At 33.5% G+C, this 21,158-nt stretch overlaps 1 protein-coding gene across 1 annotated transcript; it reads right to left on the reverse strand.

Moving 5' to 3' along the window:
• Positions 1 to 1,485: 1,485 nt before the first annotated feature.
• LOC149805061 (blastula protease 10-like) lies at positions 1,486 to 19,905 on the reverse strand. Its single transcript, XM_089946933.1, has 12 exons — positions 19,791 to 19,905; positions 18,103 to 18,156; positions 12,279 to 12,546; positions 11,349 to 11,487; positions 10,683 to 10,749; positions 9,982 to 10,185; positions 7,179 to 7,308; positions 4,051 to 4,170; positions 3,359 to 3,456; positions 2,897 to 3,015; positions 2,102 to 2,235; positions 1,486 to 1,651 (listed from the first exon to the last, which is right to left on the reverse strand). The coding sequence occupies exons 1-11, from the start codon at positions 19,851 to 19,853 to the stop codon at positions 2,109 to 2,111; spliced, it is 1,389 nt and encodes a 462-aa protein (XP_089803059.1). The 5' UTR covers positions 19,854 to 19,905; the 3' UTR covers positions 1,486 to 1,651; positions 2,102 to 2,108.
• Positions 19,906 to 21,158: the final 1,253 nt, after the last annotated feature.

Consider the following 21,158-nt stretch of genomic DNA (forward strand, 5'->3'; position numbering starts at 1 on the left):
GCAGTGAAACTAGTAAGTCCCAAATCAAGACTATGACATGGCAATCGATAAACAAACTAGAAGATTCGATAAAAACTCCTTGATGCATATAGTTGTTAATGTCCCCGAGACTCCTACTTCACAAGAAAATAATTTGTTTTATAAAAGTTTACACTGTTACCTCATAATCAAATCATACAAAACTACAATCGTCAATATGGAGCGAAATGCAGGGACGTTTTTGGGTGGGGGAATGACTGAAGGTCTGCTGACAATCATTTTGAATCTGTATATGGAAAACATATATATTCTATTTTAAATGTACAACATTCATACATAATAGATAGGTCTTAATAACTGACAACTGGACAGCGCCGCTTGCAACAGTGTTTAAGCAAAATACTTATGTATAAATCATCTCGAGATTGTCGTGTATATATATATATATATATATATATATATATATATATATATATATATATATATATATATGTGTGTGTGTGTGTGTGTGTGTGTGTGTGTGTGTGTGTGTTCTTTCTTTTCTGAGGCTTTTTCTTCCTATTCGTTTAATATATATTTGTTACTAGGTATAAGTGCAGTCAGTGATTCATGTGATGTCAGGAAAATGCAAGAAAATATACATCTTTGAAAGTGAAAGTTTCATATCTTTAAAGCATTTTAACATTAAATAGATCACTGATCATCCTGTCCCTTTCCACCCGAAGAAATATGATTTTGGTTTTTGGCGAATGTCCATTGCGTACTGCGTATGAGCTGAATTTCTTTTCATAGGTGACCCTCATTTTTTATGTAGTAGAAATTAAATATTATCTTTTGTAAATTTACATAATGTTTGAAAGTTAAAATATCATTTATTTATATGATGAATTTAATAGCTTAAATAATTTCATTATGAAAGCTACGTTACGTACACCGATTTTGCCAAGAGATCCTAATGTATGGGGTGATCTCAGATGTTACGGGCGGTGCACGGGTAGCCAGCGATGTTACTGCTTATTGCAACAGACCTGAGTAGGTCAGATATGTAGATAAATGTAGATAGATATATGTTTCACCTGATAGATAATGAACAAGTAATACTATTTTGTATTGGTTATTGAATAATATTATTAAATTTTTGTCACTAGTTTGTTGACACATTTTCTATATTTTTATTTTTCTGAGTGTACGTTACAGCGTTTCCGTCAGATAATGTTAACTTCAATTACCGTTGATATAGCTCGACAAAAATGGTCGTATCCGTTTTATCTTTCATTGACATGGATATTACCATGTCAAAAGTCTATCTGAGAAACAGGCAAAGTGATATACATATACTTTCGATGCTGGCGGCTCATAGTATGCAAGATGGATGCACAGCAGCACCTATTTTGCGACTGCACTGGAATGGACCCACGTGTATATTACACTGAGAAAGTCTAATGGGCGGATTTTTATTGTTGAACTATACTTATACCTTGACAATAAAGAAGTCTTTATAACAAATTATTATATAATGTGCAATATCTTTTATTATCAATATTACATTATTATGACATCATATATGAGATTGTTAAGAACATCATTAGATCAAATGGCACGGTATGGTTAGTGCTTTCCGTATTTAAAATATCAGCATCGTCTGCGGTTGTCTGCCTTTGTCTTCTGTCATCTGCCGAAGAAAAATTGTTGAAACTTTGGAATCGTTAAAATTTTATTTCGTTTTATTTAAAAATAACTTTGTACGGGCCTCATTTTGAAAATAAATAAATTTAATACAGACATATAACCTGCAAAAATTTACAGTACAGCAAATCATATCTATTTTATACCTATTTCTTTCTTTCCTTTCTTATATATAGTATATGCATGATATTTACACTTCGATTATGTTCAAATGTCTTCTAAGAGTTCATGAATATCCAGCTATTACATGCTGCGTATTTTCAAATAGTATTTTTATGCGTATTACATTTGGTTAAATTCATTAGCATGATACTTTGGATCAAATACAAGGTGAGTTAGAAATATTGGTACGTATAATGCTTTCTGAAAAACATGTATTAATGGACAAAGTGGATAGTGTTAGCGAATCAATATGTTTCAAGTTAAGAAGTCTTACAGGAAGCTTATTTGGGTCGGACTGTATAGGATGCTCTGAAACCTTTGAATCCATATCCGTCATCGGTATGGAAATGAAACATCAGGGACTGCCCTGTAAAAACTATCGGGCCGGATGGACCATTTCCACAGAACCTGCGAGTAAAAATATAAACACTGTCACACCAGACTCGATGAAAAGACGCATAATTTTAAAAGACAGTCCTTTGTACATTATAATAATGAAAATCTCAGTAATAAAACACGACCAGTCTTTAAGAAATTTTGTTAATTCATTAAGGAAATTAAATAGAATTGTATGGCAGTTTAATGTATTCAGAAATGTAGCTTTCTTTTGATGACACTTATTACAATGGTAGTTTAAAGTATTCAGTAATGTAGCTTTCTTTTGATGACACTTATTACAATGGCAGTTTAAAGTATTCAGTAATGTAGCTTTCTTTTGATGACACTTATTACAATGGCAGTTTAATGTATTCATTAATGTAGCTTTCTTTGATGACACTTATTACAAAGTTGACGTTAATGCCCTAACATGCACATGAGAAAATTACGTTCCAGTTGAATAAAATTAGATTGGAAAAATTAGCTCACTTCAGATTTCATAATTTCTCATTTTGTAGATGTAAAACGTCGGCTGAGAAGCACAGTGCAAGCCTCCAGTACCTATTAGCATTTAAAAATCACCGCATGGTTTGTCCTGGCAGTTATAAGCTAAATAAACGCCATTTTAACTATCAAGCTTTGAAAAGAGACTGCTTGCCTCCAAACACGATTGATATCAAAGTGCCCTTACTTTGGTCCAGCCAGAAGCAAACCGTACTTTCTGATTTCCAACCAATCATAGTAGCATGTTTCGTCGTCTTCCATCTCAAAGTTATCGAAGGTCACGGTGATTTCCGATGCTTGCGGGACCTATAGTTGATAAACATGACATCTACAAAACGTTCTTCCAAGATGATCTTGACTCTACATTTCGGATTCACAAAAAATGCCACATTTTTTACTCTGGTGCATAATATGAATAAGCAGAATTCAATTTTTACTTTCTTAAATCCATATTTGACACTTGAGGTATAGATCGTTAAGCAACAAATCAATTCTAAATGGAGCAGAAAGGGAAAAAATCAAAATATAACGTTTAGCAATAAATTACATTGTTGTTTAGAAATCCATAGGCTTTTAGTAATGGTTATCATATCACACAACTTGCCGTTAAGAAGAACTATGAATATTAAGAATGGACATGGCATCTTACTTGGACAAGCCAATAACAGTCAGCGTTATCAGGATAATTGCCTGGAAAGTTTGGTGTCGTGAAAGTTCCAGATGCTCCGCTTAGGATACCGCCACAACCTATTTAAAAAAGAATTGGTGCAGAAATGGAAAGTATAGAAGCCTCCGAGTGTCAGTTCATGGTGATGTTTAGGATGTTCACCATTCAGTGAAATAGTTCATCCCAGTCTTCGATATCTCTTACACACCGTGCAGAGCTATATTGAAAAAACCCCACAAAATAGCAGTTTCATCCATTAAAATTTTTCAAATACATTTCAGAGAACATCGGGAAGCCAGATACCCGATATGCAGTCTGCTTATGTTTGAATGAATGCCTTAGTTCACAATTTTTTACTTAATTGTTATATATAGTATTGCGCAAACAATTCCTGCTGACTTTAGAAATAGTCCTGATATCTTAGGAAAGTTCCTTAACACAAAAAGATGTTGAATAATTCGTTTATAAGATAATCGAATGATTATCGCAAAAAAATATTCTAAGCCCAGAAAGATGCATCTGGAAGAAAGAAAAATAAATTTCCATATAATTATATATTTATTTTATTATGCATGAAACTAAAACACTAGAAACTTTTTCCGTATATTTGAAAATTTATTAGAAATAAGATTTTTTTTAAAAATTAATTAACTCATCTTCACTGGTTACCCTACCTGGTGTGCCTCTCTTGACGTCGTCGCATGTTCTTCCAGTAAGACCTGAGGGACAGACGCATGCGCAGTTTGGACCAATGTAACCACCATTCTTACATTCTAAGTTGTTCGTGCAACCCTCTGAAGATGAAAACAGCAATATTGTCTTTTCATTGTACACTAAAGAGTTTTTTGAGTTAATGAATTAGATATTTTGTATTTATCGATCATAAATTTTAGATTTATTGACAAATTTAATCTTATATATGATAATCAGTCATCGGTTTTGATTGTTTTTGCTTTCCTGATGACCGTTGCAGACTTGTATTATCACATTATTAACTGTTTTGATGACTTCCTAAGATTATCCTCAGTATCCTAGGTTGTATCATTTGATTGATTTTACCTTCCATCTGTACAAATTGGCATATATGTAGTGATCGCCAGGGATGCATCCAAATAATATGTACTCTTTTTTACTAAAGTTTGAGACCTACTAGAGCGGATGGTTAAAGATCTTAATATCTTCACCGCTACAACCGTCCCTATAACTCTGGCATTAGTAAATTGTATCTAGATTCGCCCCTCAAAGTGGACGAAACGCTTGTCTACAACGCCCGCAACTACCGATCACTGGACGATCCAAAACGTTGACGAGAAAAGGAGAAAACATGGCTACCAAGAAGGATCCCATCCAGAAGCATGCATTCATGCCAGCAGATACAACTATCTAACCAGATAGACCGGTCAGTAAGGGGTTATATGTTCTTCGGTCGCTTGTTTTAGGTTTCTACAGATTACTTGGGAAGTATGTTAACCAGACCGCACCTCACACTTTCAAACTTTGTACCTGGATTTTTCTTTAATTACCAAAGGCAGAATTGCCAGATGAGAAAAGAACACGGTTAAAAACATTTTAAAACAACAAGAATAGCAAAACGACGCTTGTATATGTGTCATATGTGTCAAGAACAATCAATTTTATAATATATTTGGCGTCAATATGGTGCAAAAGAGAAGAGAAGAAAGATAAAAAGAAGCAGTAAATCGAAAGAGAAGGAGAACATGGATTATCACGACATCATACTTCCAAGGTGTATATTAAAGAAAAGTGCACTTCACCTTTTAAATGTTGAATATGATTTTTTGGGGAAAACTGAACCAAAGTGTAAAATGACAATGCTTATTTATCGAGACCTATACTGAAGTGTAAAATCAACAGACCAATCTATCAAGACCTATAGTGAAGTGTAAAGTCAACATTCCTATCTAAGGAAATCTATACTGGAGTGTATCTATCGAAACCTATATTCAATTTCTCTTTCACTCATAAATTTGCAAACAAGCAAGCTGAAGTTTTTGTTATTTGGAACATTTTCTATCTGCATAATGAATTTTAACCCAACAACCCGTTTAAAGGTGTAATGTGTGGATCTGCGTCCTCGATTTCAAGACAAGTACGCTTCTTAGGAAATATAATACAATATTCTTCCAGTTTGAAACCTCTTCGTATTTTTCCGATGTTTTTTTTTTCTTCTCTAAAATATATAACCAATTTTGTTTATATTAATTTCAGAAGACGGTTTTAATACAAGAATAAACATCCAAGCGCATCAGTCTATATATCCTTTCTTAACAATTTATTTTAATTTACAATTATGCTTACTAATATTTCTTCGTACATTTGTTATATTTCTAAAATATTCATTATGAAAGTGTCTATTAAATCGAAATGTTTCATATTCCCAAATTTCATTCCCACAAAAGTATTGGCATAACGGTATGATCACAAAAGTTTCACTACAGATCTAAAGATCAAACGAAGTTTATTATTCTCTTAAATCAAAATATTACAAGTCTATGAGCTTGATAAAAAATATGATTTCCTGTCGTGAAAAAGCTACTTGATTTTGCAGTTATTAATACATACACTGATATATTTAATAATAGTTTTATTATATAATAAATTTTATATTTCATATTTAATTCATTCATTTCGGCTGGATATATGTTAAACAATATCCTAGCCTTAATGTATTGCATTCTTAATGGTTCCAATCCAATGTTTACTAGATCGGGGATGAGTAATAATTTTACGTCTAGTTTCACATATTTTGCTGGCTGATGTTCTAAAAAGAAATGTTCGTTAATAAGATATTTTTTTATTCATTGAAGAAAGAATGTGTTGCTTTACTTTAACAATAATAAATGATAATTCACACAAAACCTTGGGATCTATATTAGCGCAGAATTTTTTGCTTTAAGTGTCTGACCTTTAAAGAATGTCCGTCACTAAAAATGAATCTAAGTCAAAAATTTCAATAACTTTATATAAGCATTATGCCTTCTACGCTTGCAATAGCATATCCAACCAGAACATCATTATGAACAGTTAATTTACCCACATCTCTGTCTTCTTCACACCCGCCATTCAATATTTAATATTACATCTACAAATATACGGGGCTCTAAGCATAAATTTATCTTGACTGGTACGCTTTGTGATTAATATATTGCGTCGATAAAGAAACCTTCCTAAAATAATCTGTAATTGTATTGTCAAAATCTAGACGAAGTTATCAACCTCCATGTCATTCGATCAAAGCTGAGATAATCGGTAGGACATTATCAACCTGTATTCAGTCATTCTGTCAAAATCCAAATAATCAGCATAAAATGTATCAACATTCTACAGTCATTCTGTAAACATGAGGATGTAACTTCTGCATCAAACAATTCAATCTCATCATCAGTTAAATTGTCCTATTTTCTGCTGGTAAATAAACAACACATAAAATGGCATCTTTATGATCATTAGCGATTAAAAACTTTTACAATTTTTAATCCGCAATATAGTGTCACTAGATGAATAAATACAAGGAATAAAGAACACAAATCTCATTTTCTAAGAAATATTTTGTCTACTTGTTTTAGGAATAAACTTTAAACCTTGCAGACAAACACATCTAAATCATCTAGTTTGGTTTCGAGCAAACAAAGAGACGTTTAACATATTAAAAAATCTATTTCCATTTCAGTAGAATATATCTTTGCCTTATCGATCGCTCCCAAACACAACACGTGCCAAAAATGATGGCTCACTTACTGCAGCCATTGCAAATTATAAAAAATTTCTAGGTGCTGCTTACCATTGCATCTGTAAAAGTCATTGGCTGTTTTAATGTCCATGAAGCTTAGTTCTTCCCTCTGACCCATGACGCCCATCAAACCTTTGTCTTTCGGCTCAATGGTGTGGGATTTCTCATCTTTACTGAACCACTGCATCATAAAAATGTGTTGGTTTACATTGGTGTTGGTGTATGTGTGTGTGTGTGCTTGCTGTTGGCATTGTTGTTTTTTATTTGCTGTTTTTAATGCAGGTGATACACACAAAGATATATATATATATATCTATCTATATATATATATATATATATATATATATATATATATATATATATATATATATATATATATATATATATATATATATATATATATATTAAAAATGTGGATCATCGTGCATAGTCTTTCTCCATCTAGCTGTCTTTATGCCACATTTTCAGGATTCTTTTTAGTGAATTTGAAAGTGGTTGATATTTCAGTTCATAATAGTACCAATAAATAAGCATTCTTAGACTCACTTTTGGAAAGCAGTAATCAGTAGCTACAAATTAGGATGCCCTTTGAAAAGGAATTACATATCCAGTCAGCTTTAATGACATGGCCTTAAACTGATAAATTCACAGATGCTCAAAAAAAATCTAAATAATACTTATTTCAATACCAACAGAGAACATAATTTAATCTAAAGAAAAATGTAAAAATATTCCACTTTTCAATTTATGTAATTACATTTTGACACTGATCATAAATTCAAATAATGATTAGTCCTTACTGATATCAAATAAATCATCATGCTTTATTCGCTGTTTTGTCTTTCTAGCCAATTGTCACATTTTCTCAGCCCTAGTTATTAAGTCGTGTATATACAGAGGTATTATTACAAGCCGTGGTTTGATGTCCGAACACAGCCGCGGGCTAGAGTTAATCGCTTACGCAAGATTACCGTGACCAGACAGAAGATCCGGCATCTTGGATCGGCAGAGGCGTTAGAACGAGCGAGTTCCCACCTATGTGTTACAAAGATCAGAGGAACAGCGAGAAAACAGAGAGCGAGAAGAACGTTGTCCGCTAAGTTTGATTGGATTGGGTCAAAGCGACATCCAATCGGAATTGAAACGGAGGGTGTGATAACAATTTCGATCCGAATTATAACTTCTAACTAGCAAGCGAAAGTTTAGTCTCGCCTAGGAAGATTGCTGAGCAATATAGAGTTGCTCCGAGAGAGCCACTCGTAATTTGGCGGTAAAACTTAGAGAGAAGATTCTGAGGAAAGGCAAAGCTTCGTAAATGTCAGTAAGTTATTTTCTCGATTTTTGCAGAATATTGCGGCATAGTAATTGTAATTATTGTGGTATGTATACTTAATTACTATGATCGTTTAGTAGTAGAATTACCTTTGTAGTGTTCATTTACAGACGTATTTGAGTCTTATGTAGAGAATTATGCAGATTGTTAGCTTGTGGTCAGAATTAATTTTGTCATTTGATAATAGGTTACTTCGTAGTAAACTAGTTGATTTATTCATGTGATATGATAGAATTTACACATGCTTGAATTGTGAATTTGGAAACTGGTTGAGGTGTGTAAGACTAGTTAATATGGATATATGGATATATCAGAGAATGAACATTTGAATATTTGTGTACTTTGTATGGGCTGTAATGTAAAGAAATGCGTCTGATTGCTGTGATATTGCTTAGTATAATGCGACTAGGAATATGAACTGATGGGAGGAAATTTATTGATATATGTTTGACAAGTAATTGATACCGTGCTTTTATTACGACGTTGTTTTACCATACAAGGACGTATGAGTATTTCGATGTGAATGAATGCATGACCGAAGAAATTTAATAGCCGTCATCTGATGATAAGCTGGGTGTAGTTTGAGCTGTGAGGGCTTAGGAAAATATTGTACCGTCCTTGTGTTTTCACAGGAAGCTTTTAGAGGACAGAACTCCTGGTTCAGTGAAGTCCCGAGTCTCTACGAGGGAGACGGAATTAAGACTAGCAGAGCAGTCGGAGTCGACAAGTCTAGTCGGGGAGAGAGAGTCGAGAAGGAGGAGGAGAAAAATGAGTCGAGGAGGAGAAAGTGGAGAAGGAGGAGGAGTATCGAGGAGTTTGTGGAGTGAAGAATTTGGAGAAGTCGGGAGGAAGAGGAGGAATAGGAGAGAAGAATACTCAGATGAGTAGAATACAAGGACAGGTGGAAAGCTATCTCACGCTACTAATCAAATGATGCGATAGGCTATAAAAGGGTCGAGCGGAAGGAGAGTACGTGGGAAATTTTAATCATTTGACTATTGAATTGTCATTCAATTGTTATACGTTGAATTTCACTTTTTGCATATTCAATCATTTAACCGTCGGCATTGCTGACTGGGGGCCTCGGAGCTTTACATCTATCTTTTAATAATCCAACTTCCAACCAAAATCGAGCCTGGGTGGGACTTCTATAATAATTTAAATAAAATATTGGAAGCACCCCACCCCACACCTACCACAGTGACGGCATAACAACCTGGCACGCCACACCAATATCCACAATAATTTTAGCAGGAAACCCTAGGTCAAAGTCAAAGAAAAAAATTGTATTCTTTGACTTTGCTAAGAATAAAGTTTCAATCATACAACCGTCGGGTATTTTCTTATCTCATACTCACCTAGTGTACTACATTAAAATGATATTGATGTACGATAATTTCCTAATATCGATTTTAATTCGATGTGGACTTGAGTTTGAGCTTCATGCTTAGTAAGAGAAAAGTCAGTGTGATTAAAAAATGTGTGTGAAATATCTGCTCACATTATGCTAACGTCACTTACCGTAGGTCCATAATGCATGGCGGAACCAATGTCATATGGCTCCCGCACGCCAATTTCCGTGCCGGCCTCATATTTCTTAAAGTCATCTTCGTATCCTGCTTTTATGTTTGTACGTATGATATCAACAAAGTAGTCCCGGTCAGGGCGAGATTGTTCGTGGTAAAATCCTATGGAGTGTCCAATCTCATGAGCTATTGTCACCTTCTGGATCCCAAAAAATTGGAAATATATTACGCATATGGGATCGTGTCAACAAAGGCTGCTGAGAACGTTAAAAAAACAGTCATGCATATAAAGATCGTGTCAACAAAGGCTGTGTAGAACGCTAGATAAATCATCCGTTTCCTATTTGCTACATGATTTACATGATTTATGACTTCATCATAAAATTTTAACACTAACAATGTCAATGACGTCGATCGACTGGTTAAATTAATGAAAGTCTTCGCACATGTAGAAAATACAAAATGACTTTGAACAACAGGGAAATAACCATGACTAGCCCCGGATATTTGAAACAAATTTATTTGGAAAATGAGTGGAATTTATTATTTTATACACAAAATTAAATTATGCTGATATCATCTCCCTCGAGCCTTAGATTAGTTTATTTTCATACCTAAACTTTAAAGAAACATTTGCAAGCTCTCGTTTTGTGCTAGTAAACAAGAATAAGAATTGAACTATTGCAAATTGCTCACATTGTTACAGCTCTCGGAAATTGTGACTTCTTGAGGTCCCCCCATTCTTCCAATCGCAGACGAACATCTGAAAATAATTAAAAATATTTAAGCAAGAACAACTGCATATGCCACTGAATTTTATTTATATCGTTGATTTGTCTTTTTCATGGTCTAGAATTTTAAATCTTGCGCAGTATATGTAGTAAATATGTTAAACCTAATTAATGCAAATAATTGCATTAATGCTATTATTTGATTAGTATACCTAGTTTCGAAAAACGGCTTGGTGACTTTTCGGATCAGGTCCTTGAATCAACACCAGAGACCTTAACCTGGTCTTGAAATGGTACAATGTTGTTCCAAAATCTGTAATGTCGCCCCTAAGTAAAACGTCTCTGCTATCTGTCGAGTCACTGTACAATTATTTACAAAATCTACACACCGACCATCTGGCGTGATGCATTTTTCTTTCTCTAGACAGCAGTAGAGTATTCATTCTGACATGAAAAGAAGTTATACATTATCTGTCAAACTAAATTCAGAACTCTTATACGTCTATTCAAATGGGATGTTTTCCGGGTGGTGGTGGTTTGCACAATAAATTTTTAAACAAAAGATTGTCGTTCCTAAGCATGTAAGCTCACTTGAAGAGAAAAATTTGGGATTGATTTTTCATATACCAACCCTGGGCCCTTGGAGAAGAGTATAAAGTCGGAATGTCCAACTTCTTTCTCAAGTTCTGCTGTTCTCTCCCGGAATCGGAGACAGGTGACAGATTCCCAGTATTCCATCGCGGATAGAACCGTCCTCTGGATGCTATCCGCTGTACAAAAATACAGTTAGGTGTATTAAAAATTAAAACTTAAAATGACTTCGATTTCTCCGCACCCACCTATATCCATGAACCTTTCTTGAAACGTTATCAGTCTTTGGAAGGGGGTGGGGGCAATGACTCACCTGTTAATATAAGTCTCCATTTTTCTCCCATGGACATTAGAATTAAATAACAATTCAATAAGAGTTGCTCATTTAACTAGCAAATTACGTTGTATGTGAACAAAATGGGTGGAATCCCAAAGTTGTCAAAGATGACACACACACACAAATCCTAATGAAGAAATGCAATATTTTTGAGACTTAATTTTGAAAGCGTTTCTATCATCCATTGGTGTGACGATTTTTGCTTCTTTTTCACATTTACTCAAACGTTAGCAGTATCAGTTTTTTTTTGTAATGTGAAATGAACATAACTTTTTTTTAATTCTGAATGGAATGTGATACAGTTTTAGTGTAGATAGGCTTTCTTGCAACCATGTAATTGAAGAACTTTGATAATTAAGTAATAAAAAGTAGTCTAGTATTTGTCTTTTACTTTTGCATGGGGAAAACTTTTAATTTTTTTCTCAAGTTAAGGAAAAATGATAGATCATAATTTGCTCTATACTTAAGATTTTACTTTTTCTAGTGCTAAGTATGTACATGTATCTCAAAATCTAATTTTCATTCCCTTTCTTCGTGTAGATGGTAAACTAAAGGAGAATCCCTGTACTGTCTCAAATCATTAAAAACATAACAGTATCTTAAAACACCAAATGTCAAAATAATGTAACTCACGTAGTACGTTGTATTTACTAAACTCGAACATAACAGTTCCTTTCGGCCACTTGTAGATGGTGTTGCTTACAACCTTTCTTTTTGACCTCCCAGTGCCATCCAGCGCTTTGCTTCCTTCCATTATCTCTACAGCCTGTAATGGCGTCAACTTCATGTCTGCTTCGTACGTTCCCTCGATGTCATTCAAACCTTCCATTGGCTTGTGCAGTTGAGATAACGTCTGGCCTCGGAGAAGTCGAAGATGCTTCGTGTTTAATTTCGGTGAACCCTGACACAAAAAGCATGCTGAAGTGTATAGTGGTGTCGAATATGATGTATACTCTGTCTCTATATTTTACCTTAGGGTTGTCACGGTGCGTGTTGTGAATCAGCGGGGATAACTGCGCGCGGAAGACGTTATAAACACGAGGCTAAACAATCTCAAAAGTACGATTTGCCTATTTCGTTATTTAAGCTATATTCAATATTGAATAATGGAATCCCATGGAATACTATACTCACTTTTTGACCACATAATAGTCAATTTTTTGTGATAAATACGCTGCATATGTTACAATTACTTTAACAGGGCATGCAGCGGGCATGGGCGCCCGCACATAGTGGCGGGGGGGGGGGTGGCTTACTTGCCCCCATCCACCCATCCCCGGATTTAACCTCTAAACATGTTTTGGCCTACATCCGTAAGGCTTAATAGTTGATCGCTACATATTTGCCCACCCATCCACCCAAAAAAAAAAAAAAAAATTCTGGGGCGCCCCTTGCAGTCGGTTTACTTGTAGGATGTATTACACATAATATCTCCGTTAAAATATTCACGTAGCAACTGTCACCAAAAAGTAAAGATAAAGCAGACCATTTAAAATTGATTTGTCCAATTTCGGAATTTAAGCTGGATAATGTATTCTAATGTTTATTCAGAAAATACAGTCAAAAAGTGATTTTGGAGTTTTGTTACATTTTAGACACTGTTTAATTCTTTCGAGTCATAAATAAACTTCATCAGATATATTTTAGATGACTCCAGAATAATTATATAATGCCTGCATCAACGGGTGAAAATACTATAAGAAGGGTATTACTAAGTCACAATGATTGTACAATACTTTATTATATGCTCATTTTTTCTCCGTTAACTTTACATTATCAGAATCGTTCAATATTTTACGATCTTGCACACCTTCATATTGCACCCACGCGCAGGACACGTGTGCCCAACAGTGTATTAGGAACTACTTTGTAAACAAATCATGTACTCTCGTGTAGCAGACGCTTTACGTTTTGGTTGATTAAATTTGTTTCTGAATGAACTAAAGCAGATGTTTCCTAGACTGCCACATACCAGCTGTTTTGCTACATTCCGCGTTAACTTTTTTGATACAATATTTCAGATTTCATAAAATTGCTTGGTACCTACAAATAACATGCCAGTTATAAAGGCATAAACTGTTTCCTTTAGCTGGTAATAAGAATGGCAAAAAATATACTTACAGTTTTACATTCTGAATTTCCTCAAAATGTACTTTCTTAGTTCTTCAAATCCGAATTACATGAGCCATGTCATGAGTTCTCAAGCTTGATTACACATTTCGAAATTGTACTGTAATTTCGACTATATAAGTATATTCCAAGTGCAATTACATCCTCCTTACTGCACTCAAAATGCAAAAAACACATTAAATTCAATAGCGTCTTTTTGACAATTGCAATTGAAACACTTCATGTTTTTCCCACATTATGATTTCAAATAGTCAATGACAGAACAAACACACTTGCAGATGTAAACACGCCTCTCCCGCGCTGCTTCAATCCGATGTATTTCATGTACAATATGCACAGTTGAATCCAGTCCATAATCACGAAATTTCGTAGAATCGACAAAAATACAAAAATCTATTCATTCCAGATCAAATAGAAAACTTGTTGCAATGCGCAGTCATACACAATATGACTCCAAATTTCAATTTTAAGTAGACAAAAACGCCATTTTCTTTCAAAACTTAGTCTAGCGCGCGACAAGTTTAAATTTATCTAGGCGGAGTTATGTGCGCATTAATAATGTTGTTGTTGTGGAATGATGAATCTGAGCTTGTGTATTTAGTTTGGAATAGGGCATACATTCATTTACGTTGTTTTTTTTGTAGTGTATTTTGTTTATATAATTAAGCCTTAGGTAGAATAAGAAAATGTGCATATAATAAAAAGGTTACTGCATTTGTATGGGAAAATATGAACTCGTTTTGTCGGATGGATATACTGCACTCCCTAGATCGTACAGTATTCCATCAAAAAAAAACTCGTTCATATTTTCCCATACAAATGCAGTAACCTATAAGTATAGCGACTTATTTAAATTACTCTTGACTTGGTTTTAGTAGTCATGGAGATAGTTGCAATACATAAAGCATTGTCTTTCGCATCTTTCGTAGCCAAAGGTCGTCGATCCACTTGAATCCGTCTATATGGAACAAAATAGATTGACATGCCTCAGTTAACGAATATGCGTCCTTCCAGTCCTGAGCTGGGAGTAATGTTTAAGACTAAATATGAGCATATAATGCGGCTTTCTTTCTTTATTTCTCTAATTGATGTTCTCTTTGTCGATTTTATTCTTAGTTTTATTTGTCTCTTCATAAAACTCTGGGGGCGTTTTAATTTTTCTTTTTGGTGCATGTAGCCTTAATAAGTATTTTGTCACAGCATATACACAAGAATTTACAAAATCAATACAACACGTGTAATTTCAATATTCTCAATTATCGTTCGCAAACGTGTACAAAATATAACACGAAACTATGAAAATACCGTGTACAGGTCTGATTTACCTAAAGGGGTTTTGACAATCAGTTATTGATTTTTATCTGAGGAAACGAATTTGATGATTTTCGAGTGAAATTATTTGACACCCCAGGAACACTGTGTCGTAGTTATTGTAAATACATACAAAAACACATTAGCAAGTAATTTTTGGTTTCTGAAACAAAAGTGAATGCGGTGTTAGGTGACATACAAATTTTCAGCAAAGTGTAAAGAGGAAAGATGTAAAATAGGCAAAACTTACCTCTGACGTTTAGTTAGCTATGTGTTTAAACCGTATTTCGGGAGTAATTTGAGCGTATTCGACGCATAGCTACTGCATCAACTTCAATGGTTTGCTCTGATGTGAATGGTCATGCAGATTCACGCGACTGATATCTAGACTTAACACTAAACCAAAACAAAGACATGAACAGTAGGCATCGACATCTAGACCTAACACTATACCAAAACAAAGACATGAACAGTATGCATTGATATCTAGACCTAACACTAAACCAAAACAAAGACATAAACAGTGTGTCTTGATATATAGACTTAACACTAAACCAAAACAAAGACATGAACAGTGTGCATTGACATCTAGACCTGACACAGAACCAAAACAAAGACATGAACATTATGCATTGATATCTAGACCTAACGCTAAACCAAAACAAAGACATGTACAGTGTGCATTGACATCTAGACCTAACACTAGACCAAAACAAAGACATGAACAGTGTGCATTGAGATCTAGACCTAACACTAAAGCAAAACAAAGACATGAACAGTGTGCACTGACATCTCGACCTAACACTAAACCAAAACAAAGACATGAACAGTGTGCACTGACATCTAGGCCTGACCCTAGACCAAAACAAAGACGAACAGTGTGCATTGACATCTAGACCTAACACAGAACCAAAACAAAGACATGAACAGTATGCATTGATATCTAGACCTAACGCTAAACCAAAACAAAGACATGTACAGTGTGCATTGACATCTAGACCTAACACTAGACCAAAACAAAGACACGAACAGTGTGCATTGAGATCTAGACCTAACACTAAAGCAAAACAAAGACATGAACAATGTGCATTGACATCTCGACCTAACACTAAACCAAAACAAAGACATGAACAGTGTGCACTGACATCTAGGCCTGACCCTAGACCAAAACAAAGACATGAACAGTGTGCATTGACATCTAGACCAAACAGTAAACCAGAACAAATACATGAACAGTGTGCATTGACATCTAGGCCTGACAATAAACCAAAACAAAGACATAAACAGGGTGTACTGATATCTAGATCTGACCCTAAACCAAAACCAGAGATATAAACAGTGTGTATTGATATCTAGACAAGACCCTGAAGCAAACCAAAGACATGAACAGTGCATTGATATCGTGAAAACACTATGCTCAAAATGAATGTCGAGTAACCATTTCTGATTTAAAGAATACATTATTGATGACAGTGCGGGAGCCAAGTTCTTGTTCACAAATAAATCTTTCAATATTTCGAATAGATCTTCCAGGACAATGCTATTGCAATCTCTTCTCGTTTTCTCTGTGCCTCTTTTCGTTAGTAACTTACTGACAATTTTAATTTACGGAGAGTGGATAATCTGTTGTGTTTTTTTTTTATATAAAAATAACTTCTTGTTCTCAGACAGCTGAAAACCCAAACATTCTTTTTCCGACTTAAAACAAAAACAGTACCATCATGTCTATTATATTAATTGAAAGAATAAAGTATCTTGAAGTTAAATAACTAAATAAAAACAAGCTCAAAAGAAACTCACAGCCGAAAATGTAATAGTTAATCCATAATTGGCTGTCTGAGTGATGATCGGAGTGTATTGTTTGGTCAATATTTTTTATTTTATTACAATCAAATGCATTTCCTTCATTTCACTGGTTTTTCATTTTATGAAATACAGCAATGCAATAGTCTTTCAAATATTCTTTGGAAGGCATGTTACTATATTGGGTGACTTTCTAGAACGAGAAAAATAAGGACTTGGAAATCTTAACTTAAGTTTGAAATTCAGTTTCCACTTTCACCCAATAAAAGGGGACATTTCAAAAGTAATGTCCTCTGACAAAACTTCCAGCTTAAATTATAGGGCAAAAGATAATTATTTTGTGAGTTGTTTTAGGCCGGTGAACAGATTTTACACACAAAAATGTGTCTCGTGTATATTCACACATCATTCTCGACAGAAATATTTACACCTACAAATAAATCTACTTTATTATAGAAATGGTGGCTTATCGAATATGAATTATGTTTCCTAGTGTTTGTTACCTTTTAAAATCTCTCCCTATAAAGTCAAATTCTTATAAACCCATGGGAATAGTTACGTTTAGCCAGATTTTCCTTCAAAGCAATAAAATTAAATTGTTTGCACAATAATTCTGACTTCCTTGACTGCACTGCTATATTCGGATATACATACATATATACATACATACATACATACATACATACATGCATGAATTATAAATTATATTATGGAACAACTATTTGACGGATAATTCTAGTTTGTAAAAACCGTTTCAATATGAGTCGTATGTGCTACGTACACTGTTACAGTATAACCCTTACGATGAAATAATTCTTTCAAAAACATAACTTTGTATGAAAAAGAAACGTTTTCGTGAGACAGTAATGTCAACATATGAACCATTTTAAGACAAATACTAATATAACATATTTTATATTTCATTCAAATATTGATCAAAAATAGTTTTACTATAGGGTCGCTTTTCTCTCTTTTTAGAATATATATTTATGCATTTATTTATTTATTTATATGTTTTAGAATATGTATGCATGTATTTATTTATATCAAACAAATAATTATTGTCTACAGACATCGTCATTGTTAAAATATTAAACCTAGAACAGTTGAGGAAAAACACTCTCCTGCAAATCACGCTATTTTAAAATTAGAGCAGAGCATAATTTAAAACATAGAAGAAATCCCGGAGACAACTGTCAACCAGCTTCCTTACGTGAATAGTTTCAACGATTCCAGTGTTGTTACTTCTGTTGGTCTCATCCAGGATCTGAAAATGTAATTTGGTTTTATTAGGTTACATTTTGGCAGATAGACCGGTTAAACAGATGGATAGATCCGCAACATGTTTTCACATAAAACACTGTTAATTTAAGAGACGTATAAAGTACAGTGAATTTTCATTAGTTTCCCAAATGTATTTAACATCGACCCACACTCACGTTCGAATTATTTTCGACAGAATCGTTGCCAAGCAATATCTTGTGAAAGGAAACTATTTTTCTAATACTGAATATTTTCAAAGAAAGAAAATGATTTTAACTCCAATAGCCTTGCACTATACTTTATTGCCATGATGAAAATTGAATACGGCAAAATAAATTAAAGTGTTCTATGACTCCAATATCCGTCCATTATATTTTATTGCCTTAATAAAGATTTACTAAGGCAATGCAAGTTAAATCATTCAAACCTTTCACCTAAGTGCTTTTGAAAATAATGCTAAAAATTAGGTGGTTTAATGTTGCTATTTAACACTGATGCCTTAGTACGTATAAATGATATATCGGCACAAGAAATAGCAAGATTGTAAAAATTCTTTTGTTTGCGCAATTAATCTGTAGAAAATATGACTTACAATAGTGTCGTGTTACTAATGATACATAAATCTTCTTCAAATCTGTCGTGATATTAAGTCTGCTTTAATTTTACAATTTTAAAAATTTGGACTTGCATATCGTGACAAACTTGATACAGATCAGTGTGACTGCTATTTTATTGACCGCACCATTTGAAAAATTTATGAGTTATATTTCTTTTCTCTGACAAGAAAGCTTTCATTTATCTCAATAAATTATCCTTTATAAAAATAAAACATGTCAAAAATCTATAAATGACTTTTCATTTCCTGCAGAAACAGACAAAATAAATATTTAAAAATTCATTTGTTACATATAAAGTTTCAATGAATGACAACATATTCATTTATTGCAGTTATTTTAGTGTATCTAACGTTGCATTACAGCCCTATTATGTATGACAGACGGAAACCTGATATTATTATTATTATTATTATATATATATATATATATATATATATATATATATATATATATATATATATATATATATTCACAAGTCGACAGCAACGTATAGTAAGTGATACAATTGGTATTCAGTTTTGTCCATAAGTTGTCAGATTTGTATTGATTTTATTTATAACTTTAAAAATCAATTTCAGTGTAAAGTTATTCACAAAACACATAAACATGGAAAATGGATAATGTCCCTAACTGGTTCCATGATGAATCACGTGGCAAGTTTAACAAATGCGAACTTTTAGAATGAGGAGTAAAGATGGAGAATAATCAATTAAGAACCGCGTTACTTGAATGGAACTATGTTTTGAAGTAACATAGAAAATGATCAAGTAAAAGCCAAGTTATTTAAATGAAAATATTAATTGAAGTAACATAGCAAATAATACATTTAGAGCCACGTTACTTGAATGAAAATATCATTTGAAATAACATAGAGAATAATCAAGTAAATGCCCAAGTTACTTTAGTGACAAATATTATTTGAAACGAAATAGATTTTTTCTATAAAAAAACCGTGATATCTTTAAAAAAATTAAAAAATAACTTTTGTTTCAACAAAAAAAAAAAACAATTAGATTCATACCTGCACAGGCTGTCCATTCGTAAGTAAAAATATATTCAACAACACTGCAACACCTGGACTCATTTTCGGGTCCTGAAATGGTTTTACAGCAACTCTCCGGGCTATTTTATATACTTTTGATGCTATTAGATCATATTTGACTACACTACGTTATTACCCATCAAACGCACTTCAGAAAAATCAACATGTATGCAATTGTTTATACATGCCGAGCCTAGTGCAATAAACGTAGCTCCTATGTAAATAACTAGGGGTGAAAATTAGTATTTGTTTAAGGAAAAGCCATCTGTTAATCCAGGAATTTAATTAAGTTTGAATTATAACCCAACAAATCACCATCTCTGGAGTAGATGAATCTCCTTCAAGTTGAGATAAAAAGTGAATCAACAATAAGGTTTGACCCAGTGTATAACCGCACAGAGAAAATTTCAACATTTATTAGATTTAAATAACATTATGGGATATGCGTGGCGTGGGATTAAGATGTTCGTACGCGTAAATGTCTTCTTCATTCAAACAGTGAAACGACGCAGGCTAAGACACCTACATATAAACACTGAGATCAAAGTTAACCTGATTTTTTTGGCATTGACCTTTAAATATAATTAGAGCTTAAAAGTAAACCTCAACAAGCACCCCCTTAAAAAATAGCAAAGTAAATAACACAGATCTTCAAATGTTTGCCAGTATGTACTTGAGTACCTGAATGGTTAACACAGTAAAGTGTTTAATTCCGCCTAATTCTGCAAGTTTTTACCTAAGGCTTTCAGACAAAAAAAAAAAAAAAAAATCGATATTTTTTCTTTTGACAGTTATGATCAAAATCACAATATCCACGTGCTAAAACCATGTCCAAAATACGCAACAACCTTGGCAAACCAAGGTTTTTACCCCGCTGTGAAGTTCATAACAACTCCCAACTTTACACCGGAAAAAAGGTCAAAACCAGAAGGTACATTTTAACTTCTGAACTTAACATCGGGCTATATTATATTCAGATTGGCATTGCCTTTTCTCCCCCCGAAAATACTTCAGCGACGATTAAACCGTCTGTTGTTTTCCTATCTCTGTAGTGAGATCAGGGAATTTTCAAGAAAATAAAGTAAATACCCCAAAATATTCTATTAATCATAACATCACAATTAATAAGGTAATTTTAATCGGATTTATAAGCATACATATCGTGCAGAACATCTTTTCTTGTTTAAAATTATTTGCTCTATTATAATCTATTTATAGACAAATTAGTATTGTTTTCAAATTGAATTTTAGTGGGGAAAAGTAATTAACCTTATTTTAAAAATATATTAAATTACATCATTTTCTGGAAACGGAAATGTTTTCTAAATTATGGATAATCGACATTTT

This window comes from Sinohyriopsis cumingii, chromosome 2 (genome assembly GCF_028554795.1).
Source record: "Sinohyriopsis cumingii isolate HCF-2022 chromosome 2, ASM2855479v2, whole genome shotgun sequence".
NCBI classification, from domain to species: domain Eukaryota; kingdom Metazoa; phylum Mollusca; class Bivalvia; order Unionida; family Unionidae; genus Sinohyriopsis; species Sinohyriopsis cumingii.

Bases quoted from the DNA above. Each gene is read 5' to 3' on its own strand.
- LOC149805061 (XM_089946933.1), bottom strand. From the start codon at position 19,853: ATGAGTCCAGGTGTTGCAGTGTTGTTGAATATATTTTTACTTACGAAT. The intron at 7,309-9,981 runs GTAAGTGACGTT...TTTATGATGCAG, and splicing joins CCATGCATTATGGACCTACG to TGGTTCAGTAAAGATGAGAA. The intron at 4,171-7,178 runs GTAAGCAGCACC...TTTCATCTTCAG, and splicing joins TGACTTTTACAGATGCAATG to AGGGTTGCACGAACAACTTA.